Source organism: Strix aluco, chromosome Z (assembly GCF_031877795.1).
Source record: "Strix aluco isolate bStrAlu1 chromosome Z, bStrAlu1.hap1, whole genome shotgun sequence".
Taxonomy (NCBI): Eukaryota; Metazoa; Chordata; class Aves; order Strigiformes; family Strigidae; genus Strix; species Strix aluco.
Genome location: NC_133971.1, coordinates 50140483 through 50158000, shown reverse-complemented (window position 1 = coordinate 50158000; position 17518 = coordinate 50140483). Strand labels below are relative to the sequence as shown.

Genomic DNA, 17518 nt, shown 5'->3' with positions numbered 1-17518 from the left:
AACTACATGATTGCATTCAACATTGCTACTTCTGCTTCATTCCTACCCATATGTACCTCATCAGAACAACTGTTTTGACAAAACGGTGGGGGAGTGAAGTATTAATATATTATAATATTAATTATTAATCCATTCTTTGGCCAGTGCTGAGTGATTTCTTTCAAAATTTCATTTTAATTTTTGTTCCAACTCTTTTAAGAAATATTTTAAATAATGACAACTGTCATTAGTTTTTTAGGGGCTAATCTGTATTTGTTGTAACAGGAAAAAGATTCTGAATGAACATTCTGAATTTTCCTTTATTTATTCTGGGCTATCTCAGCTGTGCTGTCCTGCATTGCTCTTAATACCTCTTTCATTTCCCTTGCTGATGGATGACTCGGTTGCTCAGGTCTGTGGTGCTAGAGAGGTCAGCAGTACTGTAGGGACCTGAAGAAGCGATAAATATGTCTGTGCCTCAAACATACCAGAGATCCCAAAAGCATCAGACACCTATGATGTGGGAGATCAGGGAGGAGGTGGCCAAAGCATACTGCCCACCCTCAGACCCTGTGGAGGTAGGTCTGAGAGGAGGAAGGAAGAATTCCCATTCCTCCTCTCCTACAAAAGCCTCATAAGAGAGTTCAAAATTAGTATTTAATAAGGAATGTAACTGAATTATAGAACTGTGCTCCTGTGTAAGTACACTAGAAGTGTTTCTGTTCTGGAGGAGAGGGGCTTGAATTGGAATTCTATTGGGAAAAAATTAATTGGTGCTAATTCCACACTGAGGCACAGAAGTGCCAAGCTGAAGTTGTTCATTCCACAAATATGCCTGTGAATTAAATTGTTTTTACGGTTATGTATATTCCACAAAAGAACCAATAATGAAAATATGTTGTTTAGCAATAAAAATCAAATGTATTATAACTCAAACCAGTGCTCTTTTCCTTCATTTTGTTCTAGTGAGACTGATGCATCTGTAAATGTGCCTATACTGTATCCTGCATATACAAGCAGAATACAGTCTGCATACTGCCATGTTTACTGCCATGACTGTCCTACTACTTTAGTAGTGGCACTGTGCTCTATAATAAATGTTTTGAGAGTTCAAGTCTTCAAAGCACCATTTTAAAATATATACTTATTCAGATTATATTTAAATATATATTATTTTAAAGAGATTTATTATAATTATATGATTAGAATAATGGGCATTTAAATAATTATATATTATGTCTAATATACTTTATTAATTATATTATTTAATATATTCAACTATATATTATACCATATATATATATATATTTTATTTTTATTTTTCTGACATTTTTTCTAGGTCACTCTTCATGCAGTATCCTGATGTCTTATTGTCAGTTTCATAAATAGATATTCCTGGCAGGTAATTGATCTGAATAGCTATGCTCAAGTATGAGGTTTTTTATTTTCAAATAGGTTTGGATACATTCAGATTGAAACAGCTCTTGAACTGACAAAGTACCTTGCCAGAGAAGATGAACTCTTCATATGGAATGTGGTATTGCTAAACCTAGTACCTGAGGATTTGGAAAGTACTCTGAAGAGCTATGAAGTATATCCACTTTTAAAGGTATGACCTTTTTTGTTAGTTAGCAAAGATACTAGACCATTTAAATAAATCAGGCTAAAATGAATGATTTTTAAATTCTCAAGAATGTAGTGATAACTGTGATTCCCTTTGCATGATTTTGTCAACTTTTTTTTAAATAGGAGGTACTTCTTTGTATATATTAGTCAATGATAAATATCATTGAATCTTGAGCAATTCTTATTGTAAAGCAGAAATATATTCACATTCTTTATATTAACATTGATCCTAGGTTTTTGTAAAACTGAGGATCTGGAAAATACAGCTATCAGTCAGTAGGAAATAGTAATGGGAGTAACACTGCTATGTATAAAGGGCATATAGTATGTATGTACTCTGTGGTTTGTACTGCCTTCCAGTTCATTTTCATGGAGAGAAAGAAGGAATTGGGTTTGGATACTAAATGAGATGATTTTCTCCCATATTTGAGCTACCTGAGATGATACTGTCTTATTTATTTCCTTGACTTCTATTTGAAGAAGATTTCACTTTTGTTTAAAGTACAGTCCCACAATAGTAGTTCTCTTAATCTCTAAAAGTAAAGGTATGTTTAAAAGATGCAAGAACAAAGTATTTTCTATTGAGAAGTTCTTTTCTATCTTTTTCTCTGAGAATGAGCATTTGTTTTCTTTCATAATGAGTTCAGAGGTCCTGGTGATGTGAAATGGTAACTTCCCAGTTTGAATGGATGTACAGGTGTATTGAATTTTAGACCCAATTTATATACTTTAATTTAATGTGCTGTGTTGCCAAGAAATTGATAGTGGTAAATATTTAGGGTAAATCTGAGTAAGTAAAGAAAAATACAGTAAAATAAAAACTTGCATCTAAATGAAAGTAATTTTTCTTTCTTTTTAAAGAAATACCTTTTAAAGAGAATGTTGCCAATATACCATTATTATGCAGGTTTTATTCGTCAAAATGTTGATGCTTTGGAAGATGACTATTTTGCTCAGTAAGTATTGTGCTTTTCTCAAAAGTTTGTTCTGATGTGATTCGGTCTGATACACTGCAGTTTGCCTTTGTAAATTTAACTACAAGATACAGGGAAAATGCTCTAACTGATTTGAATGTAACTGAATTGTTACTTTTACTGTCCTATAAGTGTGTGTTACTTATGATGACACCTACAATGAAGCTGCAGTATCAGGATATTTGGGGATATTTTCAGTCTATTTAGTGGGCGTAAAAGATGATAGTTTAATGATCTGATGGTTAACTCTTCTTTATTGGAGAACAGTCTCAACAGGCTACTGCTAGTTGGGTCAAAACTGACAACAATGAACTTCAGATGTGATTTATGGATCAATCACTAGAGCTTTAAAATATTTCGTTTTGCAAGGCCACTGCAGCCACAGTCTTGAATGTCAGAGTGATTTGGACTAGAGGCAACTAGTCTCTTAAAACTACCAAGAGGCATATAACCCCCACAAAAAACTAAGAAAAGTTATAGTACACTGGTAGCCTCACTAATATCCATGAATATTGATGTCAGAAACCCATTATTGGTAGTGTTTTGGTTTTGGTTTTTCTTTAAATTAAAGCTCAAATGTTTCTAGTTAGAGGTTCTCCTGGGTTAACAGCATCACATGCTGAAACTGTGCTGGTCAAGCACAGTTCAGGTACTTCAGATGTGGAATACTTATCTTTTATTCTTGCTATTCTGGCTTCCCTTCAAGAGTGTATTTGGAAAAACTTTTTGCAACAGCATGCTGGCTAGGCCTCCAAGACTGTTTGAACCTGTCGTCTGAACTGTATGCTAAGTGGATGGACAACCCTGAGTACAAGTAAGAATGATAATGTCCTCTTAGAGGAGTGCATGTGTATGCGAGGTCAAAAGTTAAAGTGCTCTTAACATGGGTGAGGCAGAATGAGAAATGCTCCTGTACACTGCTCTTACTCTTGACAGAACTGACAGAATTTAAGCCTAACTGTGCCCCCCGATCACTCTCCTCTTCCGCAAATTCCAACTTTATGATGATTTCTCTATTACTGCTTTTTACATGGACTTTACACACTGGAGGATGGAGATTTTTGCCATGAAGACTAAAATCTGTTTAGCCACCTAGCAGGTGAACCTCAGATTAGGGCTAATATCCCAGTCCCTTTGCTGCAGTACAGCCTTGGGGCTGTATACCAACTCAGTTTCTAAGCTTCTCTTAGCAGTACTGAATGAGACGATGTTTGTATGATAGAGGCATCTGCCCGTGGTGAGCCCAACAAATTGCCTTGCATGTTCTGTATTCATGTAAATAGGTGCTGGGAACAGCTGTCAGTTCTTATGCTGATATTAGAGCCTAGTGGTCAGGTTTCTGGTCTGTGAGGATGGAGTCTGGGCTCTACCAGGATCAAACTTTCTGTATTCAAGTATTGCACTATTAAAGAAAATTTACAATGTATTGAAATTCTTATTCTCTTTTCCTCCCTCTTTCTTTTGATGTTTTTCTATGCAATAGTCAAATGGTATTGGCACTGGTGAGTGAATATTTAAAGTTTGTTATAATTTTTATTTGTTGTAGTTGTCATAAATATTTCGTTGTAACTTTTATCTCTACTGATACATGTAGTTGGTTAAATAAACTGAACTTGTACTTTTATGTTTGTGGTTTTTTTAAATAGCTTTGTAGTGGTCATCCTCATAAAAACCACATTGTGCTTTGCAGTTAAACTGAAAAATTTATGTATCCTAAATACATTGCTATGTTCCAGAGAGAATATTCTTACTAGCCCACCCTAAAAGCAACACTGCTATGCTGAATTCTCAGGATGTTTTCAAGAGTCACTTATCTTCCCCTAGTAATAACATTTGAATTTTTTTTTTTTCTTGTGGAATACTACATACCTTATCTGAGTTGAAGAGCTGAAAAGTGTGTGAAATATATTAGCTGATATGGTTTTGAATTAGATGAAGAAGATTAATTTTGCTGTCCTTTCGGGCACTGACATAAGTTCAAAGGGACTTTACAGCCTCACACTTCACTTGGCTAGAAGTGTGTAAAAAACTGCAACTATGAATTTTATTAAGTGAAAAAAAAGATCATATTTTAAGGAAAAAAACATAGGAGATAGGATACTTGTTAGGTTTCAAATGACAGATCACAGTTCCTGTTCAGTTAAAGAGGAGGCTTTTCATATGCTGAACAGAAAAGGAACAGGGCACAATAAACTTTTGACTTGTATTTCACATCAAATCCCTTTAGAAGCTCTTATGTTCTCCATTCTGAGAGCAAAATTAATAAGAGCACACTATAGCTGTTTTGCCACAGGTGAAACCCAGTAGGATTTTCACTATGTCAATTCTGCATTGGCTCCAGGAAAATGATGTAAAATAATCCACCCTTGTCCCCAGCAGCTTTTTGCATCTTCCCCAAGATCCAGAAATGAGAGAATCCTGGCAGGCCAGTAATCGCAAACCACACAACCACTCCCAGAAAAAATACCAAGATTAATAAGCCCCATCCTTATGTAATATAACCTCAAGCTCTGAAGTCCCTCTGGACCACAGTGGGCTTCATCTGTGAACTATACAACATAAACCACTTCAGGGCCACCATAGATGTCACCAGCCCGTAGACCATTGTCCTATAGTAGGCAGCCCATACAGCCTGCCTTGAATGCTGAATGTGAATATAGGACATCATATGTGAATGCATGCTGAACTTGCTGAGCTTGTCTGTCTGCTCTTCACCCACAACAACTTTATGCTCAGTAACCAACATTTTCTTGAAACTATTGGAACAGCTGCAGTAGCAAAATAAATATCTGTATTTTAGCCAAAGCAGCTTTACCCTGTTGTCACCCTACAGTGGACTCTTACTAGACCCAGTAACTCAAATAAGATTTGTCATAAAGGTATTCCTCGCAGGACTATTCTTTACCTTGACATAAACACTCAATCTCAATAAGCATCATTCTCGGTGGCAAATCCCTTATGTTCCAGCACATATCCAGGTAAATGAATCCAAACTATTTTTTGCAGTAAATATGAAACATGCCCACACTTTCTGTTATTATGTCAGTGAAATCTCCCACCCACAACAGGACTATCAAAATCTCTGCATTTTGCGTTTCCACTTCTTAAGAAGTGATGTCTGTCATGCAAAACACCCAGCTCTCTCCCTTATTCCCACTAGCCCTTCTTAGTTTCCAGAGTTTATAACTTACTTGTCTCTACCTTTTGCTTTGAAGATTGCTGTCATACAGCCTTCCTTCTGGCTAATACTGTCTGTTTCTGCTGGTATCATCCCAGTTTTCTCTAGTGAAACTCAGAGGAATTTTTCTTATATTTAAATATGAATTTGCTGCTTCCAGTTTTGGGCCTGAAGAATGGCTTTTGTGACCAGAAACTTGTCTGCTTTCCAATTCTATCTCCTGATCTAAATGCAAGATAGTTTTTACACTTCTACTTACAATCTTGATCTTATGCAACACTAAGTAGATTAACAGTATGCCATTGGAAGTTAAATGTTTCATTTGTAGCAAGGGGACCCATTCTCCTAATGAGAATTAGTCCAAAATACCATTAATTTAAGCTGTTTTCAGATAGCCTGCATAGTAGAATACATTGCTGTCACTGGAAAGTGTTGACAATGTCTTAATGTCAGGGACGTATCATTGCCACAGGAGAAATTTTCTGTTCAGCCTTTGCACATGGAGTATTACACTGATAACGTTTGCATTTAGTTTTTGTTGTGAAATTCATTGCCATGTTGAGGACTCTTCCCTGGAGTGGGAGTAATAGGAGGCTGCCTGTTGCATGGAGGAATGTCTCCTTCTGTTTCCATTTGTACTGCACATGGCTCTTTCTACTGCATTCACTGAAGAAACTTTGAAAAGGCTTGTCTGGGATGATGCTTATATGCAGCTGTACACTCTTCAGTGGTGTGATCTATGTCCTAGGCTGTGATGTGAAAGAGTGGCATTGACACTATATGTACACAAAATAGCTTGGTCCAACTATTCTAAAAACCATTTCTGGTTTGCCTTTAAACTGCATGCTTTTTAAATGTTTAAATCATGAATAAGGCAATCAAATTTCCTAGCTTTATTTAGATTGCTATTTTGTATTTCCTTTCTTGTTCATCTTTTAACTGTAAATAAACATTTCTTTTCAGTTATGTGTTAACAGCTGGTTTTGACTTAACAATAATACAGTACCTTTCAATTATATTTTGCTTTGCAGAATTCCCTTTTTAATTAGAAGAACAGTCTGCTGCTATGGTGTTGCAGTGGGAAGCGATAAAGAATGGAATTTTGCATGGGAAATGTATAACCATACCGGCTCCACAAAGGAAGATAAAGACATCCTGCTCTCTGCCATGAGCTGTGCCAAAGAGTCGTGGTTACTTTACAGGTGACCTTGGTCAAAGTATATCTTTGTGTATATAGAAGTAAATCATAACACAAATACTGTACTGTGCAAACCTGATGGAGGTTTGCCTGCACCAGAAGCATGCATCTTACAGATCACTGGAAGAGTATTAAGAGTTTAATTCAAGTATAACATCCCAGATGCTGGTAATCCCGGAGAAAGGGATTTCCTGAGCTGGTAGCTAGTGTGTCATGTCTAACACTGGGCCTGTCTTCTGTCAATATATCTAGTGACCTTTTTGAACTAAAATTATACCTTCAGGCTTTATAGCAGACTATGGCAACACATCCCATAATATAATTGCATGTTGTATAAAAACATGCTTCCTTCTGGTTTGTGTTAAACCTATTTTCTCTTGCTTCTTAACTTGGAACCCATTGGCTGTCCTTACTCTCTGCACTGTAAGAAATAGTAATTATCATAATTTGCTTTGACATTTTCCCCTACCATTTATGATTTTATATAATTTTCCCATACTCCTTCTCCTGTGCTTATTTTGTTTCCAAACTAGAGTGTCATAGTCTATTTAGTCTCTATGTGGAAGCCAAATCACCCAGTTTAAGGGCAAAAATGAAAATTACTTACTAGCAAGCTGTTCACCATCTGAAGTTCAGGCTCACATTGAAAAGTTGGGGTTTTTTTAATTTCCAGCTTCATAGAATCATAGAATATCTGAGTTGGAAGGGATCCACAAAGATCATTGAGTCTAACTTCTGATTCCATGTGGGGCAAACTAAAAGTTAAGCCATATATCTAAGTGTTTTTCAGACACTTCCTGAACACAGTTTGGAATACTGTATTTATTACCTTTCACAGACATCCGTATAAAATCTTTTCGCTTTATCAGTAAAAAGGTGTTGAAGATGAATTCTGTAATCTGTCATGGTAACATAACCTGAAGGATTTGTCAAAGGACAGAAATTTGCCTGTGATGGCCTAAAAAATGATCATCCAAGGAATGGCATCAACTCAATGGGTCTAAAGCTCTGAAAGTAGCAGAGATGTTTCTCCTGCCAGCCACCTGCTCTTGTGCTGGCAGTCATTTGAGGAAACAGAACAAATATACCTGAGAAGATGGCAAGATAGGTTATGAAGGGGTGTCCAATCAGCTATGCTGATTTTCCACCTATCCTATGGCCCTTTATTGACTTTGTCATTGGCACAGGCTAGCACTGGTCCCTGACAAGCTCAGGGAATTGTGATGACCTCCTTCATCCCTGTGCCTTAGTAGTTGATAAGCCAATCTGTTTTTCTGAATGCCACCCTGAAAATCTTTTGCAGTGAGGAATGTTAAGCTGGGCTTTTCCTCGCCCTCAGTATATTTTGCCCATTCTGTTAAGCATGATGGTGGCATGCAAATGTGATAAACCCAACTCATCTACTCTACCTAAAAACCAGCTGCCTGCAAGACCTTATGATAAGATAACTCTTTTAACAGTGCTCCTTGATACATCAAGAGATACAAGAGATACCTTTATCAAGTTGATACATTGAGGCAACAAAGAGAATTGTTACTTACTTTTTCAAGATATTCAGGCACTCATTGTCACTGACATCATTGACAGGTAGTTCATAAAGGGCTTCTGAAATCATGCCTTAGCTCCATGAAAGCATCCAAGACCCATTGTTATTTAGTCTTGTTATAGGGGACCCTATAAGCAGGTCTGCTTTGCATAACAGAGTGTCTCACTGCTGGTTTACTCTCTAGGCTCGATCTGTGTCACAGTGAAATGAGTCTCCAGAAACTGAGGAGCAGTTTGTCCTTCCACAGGGTTGTCTGGTAGGAGTGGTTGTCTTTCTGTCACACAGATAAGAAAAGCACTTATATCCACCTGATGTGCTACACCCTCATTTTACTGAGAAGTGGAGAGTCAGTGTGGAAGAACAGGGGATTTCACATTGCTAAAGGTGTAAGGACAAAACCCAAGCTGAATACACAGCTCAGGGTGACCAACTTTGGTGTAACATTCCACATTCTGGTATTTGTTGAGACAGGAGTTTTCCTGAACTGCATGATATTTCCAGATCATCACTGTTAAACGCAAGTGATAGGTACAATTATTACTTTCTTTCCTAACAGATATTTGCAATATGGACTCAGTGATACGTTGTTTTCTTCCAATTGTACTTCAATCATCATCTTATATGTGGTGACTAAGGATATTGGGCACCGTATAGCCTGGGAATTTGTTACAGAAAATTGGCCACTTTTAAGTGAAAGGTATGATAAGCAACCAGCTTTGGGCTCCCTTTATTTCTGTGGCTCTCTGGCTTCTTCCTCCATCTTTATGTGTGAGCTGTAAAATCCAGGTGCAGATGTTCCTTCCAGAGACGACTTTTTTGTAATGATTGGTGCAATTTCTTAAGTATGCAGAGCAGGGTTTTCAGAGGATTCAACTCTGATTGGGGCTTAGTGTCAAAGAGCTCATGTCGGACACAGAATGCTTTAAAAATTAGTCTGTTCATGACTGTTTCAGTGCTTTGAAGTGTTAAATTTCCTGGAAAATCTGACTCTAGAAATGGGTTTACCCACTGGCATTTCATAAGTGTGGGTATAAAATGCTGCAGTAAGTTTGTAACCTGTTTTCCAAAGAGAGTATGGAGACATGGGGGATTGGAGCACACAGGTTTACAAGTGCTGCAAGGAGCAACTACAGTATTATTCCCTGATTTAAGTCCTAATCCATCTCCAGCCTGCCTGCACTGATGCAGGTAAACTGCAGGCAAGCTTGGACTACCTGTCTCAAGCAAAGCAAGTATTTTGATATCTGTTTGAAAACCCTCTCTCCTTGGCAATGGTGAAAAGCAGCAGGGCTGTGAGAGTACTTTCCTGCTGCCTCTGGTGGCAGAGGAGTCCATTGGGAGCCATTAATGGCAGCATAACCAAGACCAGCCATCTGGGAGCATTCAAATGTGTATCTTTATTGCTAACTCTAGAAAAGGCAAGTTGTAGCAGATTTGTGTCACACCAACTTGTTCCCTTACAGAGCTCTTCTGTGTTCCATACTGATGAGAAATTTTCTGGGGGACTGACCCATTATTTTCAAACTAAAAGAACACTGTGGGTATTAATTCATACACCATCCTCAAGATACCAACAGAAACACCAAGTTGTTAGAATCATTATTGGTTAGCCTTTCTAGCTCAGTTTGGCTGTATGGGCTCACAAAGATTATCCATTTTAAGCAAAGAATTCACGTCACCAAAGTAAAATACCAGAGCTTACTGGGAAATGAAAATGAAGGGGAATTACTGTGTTTCATCTTGCTCAAATGTCTAAATTGAATGTTAATGATACTTCCTTAAAAGGGGAAAAAGAGTACAAAATTGCAAACTTCAGTTTAGTCGGTATTTCCAACATCGTAAATAATAACTAAATAGTAGGAATATTTTCAAATAAGGTGAAATTTAGTATATTTGCTAACATGCTGTTTGAAGGACCTTTGTATCAATTTTACAGGTATGGGAAGGAATTATTACATGATGTATTAAAAGTCATGGGAAGATTTGTCAATACAGATGTACAGATCCAGGAGGTAAATCAGAGAAGCAGCTAGTTTTAACTTTATTGCCGGTTTGTAAATACCTTTTTCAAATCTATTGTTTTTTAAAGCAATCATATAATGTATTGTATAAAGTTGCTGTGTTGAGACACTGAGAAAAATTATACTTCCTCATCTGAGAAATAAGCATATGAACATGCACCCACAGCCCTGCAGCTTGTGTGTGCAGTTGGTTAAGCATGGCATGATAGTGAGCTTTTGTGCAGGGATGGACGTCGTCCTGCTCTGTGTGGTTGCAGTGTAAGAGGTTGCCTGCCCATGTGCTGAACGGATGGCCTACACGTGTGATACAGTTCTTTTCTTTTGACTGCGTGGCAGCCCAGATGAGCCCATGAACAATGCTTTCTAAATGGGCTGCTGTACATCTGGAAAAAGGGAATAGGTTTTGGGAAACCTGCTGAAGGATGGTAATATTTGGGGAGGTGGCGGTAGGCTGTCTTATTCCCCACAATAATCCACAGTAGTGCCTGTGACAATAACTATCAGTACTGATTTCATACTCTTTTCTTGTTCTTTCATCTCCAGTCCAAGTCTCCCCAGATTCTTTCCCAAAATATTATTTTCTTTTCTCAACAGCTCAGCTTTTATGCTGTCTGCATGTGATCCACATTTCTGTGCCAGACCCGAACTGCTAGTATGTGTCCTTACAAGAAAAATTTTGCTTCCCTTTTTTGCTGCTGATTGATGCATGTGTACAGCAAGTAACTGAGAAGGGATGCTTAATGAGGAGAGCTCCTAAAATCAAAGAAATCTCTCTTCAACATTCATAAACTATAAATTTTTCACCTTTTGTTCTTTAGGGACAAGTTAACTCTCTGGAATGGCAAAAACAATAACCCAGTGCCAGCCTTTAAATTAACTTTCAGGCTTGGAACTGAGTCCCAATAAATATTATCAAAGGTGTCTCATTTTCCTCTTTAAAATCTGTATGTAGAAATCACCTTTGCCATGACGTCTACAGGAAATGTACCAAAAGTTGGGCTGCTGGCATGTTAGGTTGCTGCTTGTCATGCTGACATCTCTCTCATTTCTCTTATTGTTTGTTTCCCACCCACCCACCCCCACCCCCTTGTGTATTTCTTTGCTAGTCTTCAGTCCTCTCTTGTTTTCTGCTTATTAGACTGATGGGAAATATTTCTTGTTCTGTGGTTGTAGAACAGGCAGCACAAGAGGATTCTGCTACCCAACTAGTCTTAGACACTGTGTGGTACCACCAGTACTAGTGAAGTTGGCTGCATTTGAAAGGATTTTTAGAGGGACAGCAAAAGGATGCATTCCTGATGTGCAAGGAACTTTCCCACCTTAGTGTAAATCAGTAAGCTTGCCCCATCCTGTCTTTAGTCTCTGCTGTCTCCCCTTTTTCTGCACACTTCTGTCTAAAGCATGTCAGGTACACAGTTGCTTGCCGCAAGTGAAGTTATGTGAACTAAGCTTATGTGTTTATTTCTTCAGTTGCAGGTGTTTTATAATGCTACACTGGAAGAGGATGAGAGGGTGGCTGCTACTCTGCTACTGGAGTTTACAAAATTTGAAAATATGGAAAGGAGAGAACTGCTAATTGAAGTTGCCAACTGGTTACAGAAGAATGTAGATGATTGACTTGGAAAACAATTTCCAGTATATTTTAGAGTGTGATTCACTAGCATTTCGGTATCCATTTTAAGACATAATTAAAGATAAAGCACATTTTTATGAGTCCTGTGGTGGCCTTCCCAACTGGAAAGTCAGGCTAAAATAATTCACAAAGAAAAGAAAGATTCAGTAAAAGAAATTAGAGATGTATTTTCATATTATATCTAAATTAATTTCCTACTGGATGGGTTGTTAGTAGGGATGCATTACCAATAATAATCTAACATATAGATGCAGTCCTAAATCCTTTGTCCTGAATATCCGGATGAAATGTGTGGTGCAAGTTTGTGGCAAAAACACATGAGGAAGCTGGAGAAGTTTTATCTTCTCTTTTGCTTAGGATTTGTACTGTGACCTAGAGCAAGTCAGTCTCTACACTTCTATGTAAATTGTGAAGAGGACAGTAATTTAGAACAGTGCCATGAAACATAAACTTGAGAATGGCTTCAGAGCTGTAGGGAGGAAAGGACTAAAGAAACCTCAGATTTTAATTGTAATAAAAGAGTGCCTTGTCATTAAAACTCTATTTTTCCTTAGGAGATCTGTATTTAATATGTCTACATTCACATTTGTGTTTGATTAGGAACATGCTTTTGAAGAGACCCTCCCAGTTGTCTCCATTTAGCATGCTTCAACCCCCCAGGACAGTCTTGGGAGTGTGTGAACTCAATTCTTTCTGGATTTATCCAGGAGATGATGAGCTCCTGGTGTGCAACTGATAGACACCACCATCTGAAGGTCATTTTGTCCATGGCACTACAATGCAACTAGTCTAAGCTAGCCCCTCTGGAACATCACCAACCATTTTCATTCTTACTGCACTGACCTGCTTGCTGATGTAGACACAGGGTTAATGATCTTGCTTACGCAGCATTTTGGAGGTGGCAGACAGTTCAGTCCATTAGCATTAGCAAACCATATTACCATGTGGTTGAAGAAGTAGGGGATCCTCAGTCCATGCAATTCATTTATTTGTGGGGTAACAGTATTATGACAAAATTACTGTGCTGGTGCTCAGGTTAACATAGAAATGTTATATGGGAATGCAGGAAACTCAAGAATTTAAGAGTACTGTTCTATGAGGAGACAAGGAATAAAAACCAGAATTGTTAATACGAAGAATTTTTAACTGACACCCTCTAAATATGTTTAAGGAAAACATTGCCATATTGACTGTAATGAACCTCCTCTGTTCCCCATGGCTGCAAAGAAAAACTGTAACTATTTTGAAACTGAGGATCCCTTTAGTGTATGGGAATTACTAACTGGTGCTGCCAGATTTGTCCTGGAATCATCTGACCTCTTTAGCATTTGATCCAGTTAAGGATAGTGCCAAAGAAAATTATGTGCATTCTTGACAGTCTCTATCAAGCTGACTCAGAAAGCGGAGGAAGTCGTTGAGGCTGTGATGAGTTAGAGGGTTTTGCTTCAGTGTTTCCTGTGACTCCAACTACTTAATCACTGACTCTGCCTGCCTCATCAGATAGGCTAAGCAAAGCTCAACAAATTCATTGTTGCAGGATTTATGGACTAAACTTCCCGTAACAACCTTTTAACTCTAAGCCTGGTGGGTCCAAACCATTTTTTTCCATCCATGAGTAACCACTATTCTTTGAGTATCTTTTTCTTCTTTCTACTGAACAAACCTCTTAATTAGAAATATAAGCAATTGCTAAAACAATTTAAGAAGTTATTTTCAAATAATGGCTCCTGACTAATGTGTGCCTCTTGGCTGACATTCTGTATTGCAGAATAGTAGCCCAGTTTTCATGGCAGAGGCAAATAGTGAAGGTGATTGCTAGGCAAGCTGCCTGAGGGGGAGCAGATCTCAATCGCTCTTGCTTCCTGTGTCCACACATTGGCACTTGGTGACATGTAACATCGACAGCTGTACAATGGCAGTTCTTGCTGCTGATGAGTACAAGTTGAGCACAAGGGTTTGGAGAATAGCAACTGGGAGATGCAGCAAGGGAAGGAGAGTCACATGGGAGAAATCCAGGGCAAGCTGAGAAAGCTGCTTTATTGCAAAGGGAGTTGGAGTGAAAGGAAGTTCATTCAAAATGAGTATGAGGACATGAATGGGACTTCAGGAAATGAGCTTTTACAGTACTTACACAGACTGTGTAGGTGTTACGGGGCACATAATTGTGAAGACGTGTATGTATGGGGCAATTTCCAGTGAGAAGAGATGTATCAGTGGTAGTATGCATTTAGTAGGCTGTGAGGGAAAAATAGAGTAGATAGGGGAAAAGACCAGCTTTTTGCCTTAAGTTCTGCTCTCTGCCTTGAGAGTGTGCAGGACTGTCTGACAGGGCAAGAGACTTTGCTGCTGGCAAGAATTGGGAAGAAATTGTGCAGTGGAAGGAGTGAGGAAGAATTAGGACCTCAGGAAGAGGTGGAGTGGTTACTCATGGCTGGAAGGAAATGATTTGGACCTATTGGGCTTAGGGGTAAAGTGTTATGGGAAGTTTAGTCCAGGTTGGGTAAAGAAAATAGGTGAGAGGACCAAAGGTCCAAAGAAGAGACAGGATAAGAAACCAAATGAGGGAAGCTGCAGGAGCAAGGCAAGATCCAGGGGGAATGAGGAGAATGGTGTAAAGAGGGGGAAGTTCGGGCTCCTCTTAAGTGCATTTCTTGCCCTGCTTCCTCTTGCCAAAGAAACTCAACCTGAGGTATTTTGAAGAACTATATTGTTTTCTTTTGGATCCTGTGTTGTTCATCTAGAACAAGGCCAATATCCTCTCAGGTGTGTCCCTGCCCCAGTGCTGGTCATCTGTGGTTCTTTAGCAGTGTCCCTGCCCTGGCATGAGTTGCCCACCAACCTCAGTCAGCTTGGAGGTGTCCTTCCTCTGTCATCAAGCACCTTCTCCCAAGTGTGTCCCCAACATCTTCCACATGTCTCCTTCATTTGTTTCCTTCGTTTTCTCCTGCTCCTCTACTGCTCTTTCTTAAATATGTTTGAGCAGTGGTGCCATGTGTTCCCCTAACTGGCTGCAATTTTGGTGTGCGATGGGCTGCTTTTGTCTGTTTCTGAGCTGGCTGGACACAGCTGTTAGGGCACAGGATCATTCCTGGCCCACCTACAGCCCCCACTGCCTAAGCCTTGACAGTGCTGATCAATACGGTCCCGCAGTCTCTGTTGCAGCTGCCATCACCAGCTGCCCCACAGCTTTCCTCCAAACTCCAGGGCTGGCACCAAGAAACCCTGTTGTCACTGTCCCTGTGCTGCCATGTGGTCTCCCTGCCAGTTTCTCCATCGCTGCAAGCCAAGCTGTTTGCAATAGGAGGAGAGACTTCAGCACTGTTTAAGCCAAAGTCCAAGAGCCAACTGCTCTTCTGTACCTCCTGGCATAGCTGGCCTGCTCCCCCACTCTGCCCATGCCCCCTTTCCGCCCTGGCACCCCGAGGAGCCTCCCAGGCAGGTGAAGAGAAAGCAACTGGTTGCAGGGCCTGGGTGGTCAAGGTGAGAGCCTCATGCCATCTGGCTGCATTGATGGCACATGTGGATAAGGTAGGTGGGGCAGCCTGCTCCTTTCAGGGTTGTTGCAAGTCCCAGAAGGGTGAGTATGGTGTAGGGAAGAGGAGACAGGGGCTAAAGTGCCATAAATGAACAGAGATGTGGCCTCACCACATTCCTGTTGTGCAGTAACTCCCAGAGAACAAAAGAGCTGTCATCTCTGCATCCTCTGGCCCAGAGGGCAGGGACTCCTCCAGAGCCGGGTGTGATTGATGGGCCCAACTCCTTGAATGAACCAGTGGTAGTTTGGTTCAGGCTCCAAAGACCATAAAGGCCTAGACCATAACCAGGCCAAGAACTTCTCCAAAAGCTCACGCAGGAACAGGGTGATATGGTGAGCATTGATGCATATAAGCTTCGAAACTGGAACACTTGACCATGTGATTAACACAAGAATAGCAGGTGGTTCTTCCAAGACTCATTTGTCAAGGAACAAAGGAAGTTGTGGGTACATGAAGTCCCATGCTTACCTTTTCCATTGCATGCAGTTTGAGTGCGAGACAACCACTTTATTCCATAACTATGACAGCCTAAGTGAGCTTTCTTTAAGCTCTCCCTGCTATGCAGCTGGCTGCATGGTGGTGATCTCCCCTTGAGCTGGGACACCTCTCAGGGATACTCCTTGAAGGCTGAGACCCCTTACCAACTGTAGATATGGTAACTGATCAATATCATGCATAACCTTGTATTATACTGCATTAAGATTTTGTATTGGTAACTGTGAATCAATATTGTATCCTCTGTGCAGTAAGCAATAGAGTGAACCTTGCCACCTGTTAAGTCTCACTTTTACAGTATCTTACTTCAATAAAGCTGCTGTTGCTGCTACCTTTGGTGGTGGTTCTTTAAGTCGTCAGAATCTACCTGTGACAGAGTAACAGGGCTCTGGTCTTTTGGGGGCTGTTGTCTGTCATTCTTTGTGATGGGACATTCTCTGAGGCAAGAACCTGAGCAGGGATCATGGGCTGACCTTGGCCAGCTGCAGGATGCCCATCCTGATGGTCTCCCATGCCTCAACAGGACACGAGGAGAAAATGAGGTGGAAAAGCTCATGTGTTGAGATAAGGACAGGGAGATCACTTACCAGTTACCATCATGGTCAAAACAGCTTGACTTGGGGAAATTAATTTGATCTGTTGCCAATTAAAATAGACTTGGATAGTGAGAAACAAAACCAAAAATTAAAACACCACCTTCCCTCCCACCCTCCCTCTTCCCCAGGCTCATCTTCCTTCCCGACTCTTCCACCTCCTCCCCTCAAGCAGCCCAGCGGAAATGAGGAATGATGGTTGAGGTAAATCCATGACCGCTCCTCTCTGCCACTCCTTCCTCCTCATGCTGTTTCCCATCCCAGTGTGGGGCCCCTCCCACAGGCCGCAGTTCCTGCAGGGAACATCCACCTGCTCCATGCTGTCATCTCTAGGGGCTGCACCCGTAGCACCTCCTCTCCTGCCTGCCTCTCTGACCTTGGTGCTCTCACTGCTGTTTCTCACTTTGTGTTTTTTTCCCAAACTCCTCTGCTTACCTGGCATTTTTGCCCTTTCTTAAAGTGCACTTTCCCAGAGCGCCACCAGCTTGGCTGAGAGGCTCAGGCATGTCCTGCAGCTGTCTGGAACCATTGTGACCTGCACAGGGCCTCCCCGGCCTCTGCCTGCAGAGCTCCCCACAGACCCTGCTGCCAGCACCCAGATGTGGCCAGTACACATGGGGAGATACAGCTTGAAGAGGGAACATTATTATAAGTTATATGCCACAGCAGGGACAGAGAAGGAGGAACAGTGAGGAAGGGTATCAGAGGATGGGGGTGAGCAACCACCAATAACTGGAAG

General features: G+C 40.3%; 1 protein-coding gene across 1 annotated transcript in view; it reads left to right on the top strand.

Moving 5' to 3' along the window:
- The window catches only part of LVRN (laeverin), a 37425-nt gene extending 25199 nt beyond the window's left edge, over positions 1-12226 (top strand). Inside the window, 7 exon segments of the mRNA XM_074812113.1 lie at positions 1435-1588; positions 2467-2561; positions 3286-3393; positions 6789-6959; positions 9058-9198; positions 10438-10513; positions 11993-12226. Of these exon segments, the coding sequence (XP_074668214.1) occupies positions 1435-1588; positions 2467-2561; positions 3286-3393; positions 6789-6959; positions 9058-9198; positions 10438-10513; positions 11993-12139 (892 nt within the window). The 3' untranslated portion in view covers positions 12140-12226.
- Positions 12227-17518: the final 5292 nt, after the last annotated feature.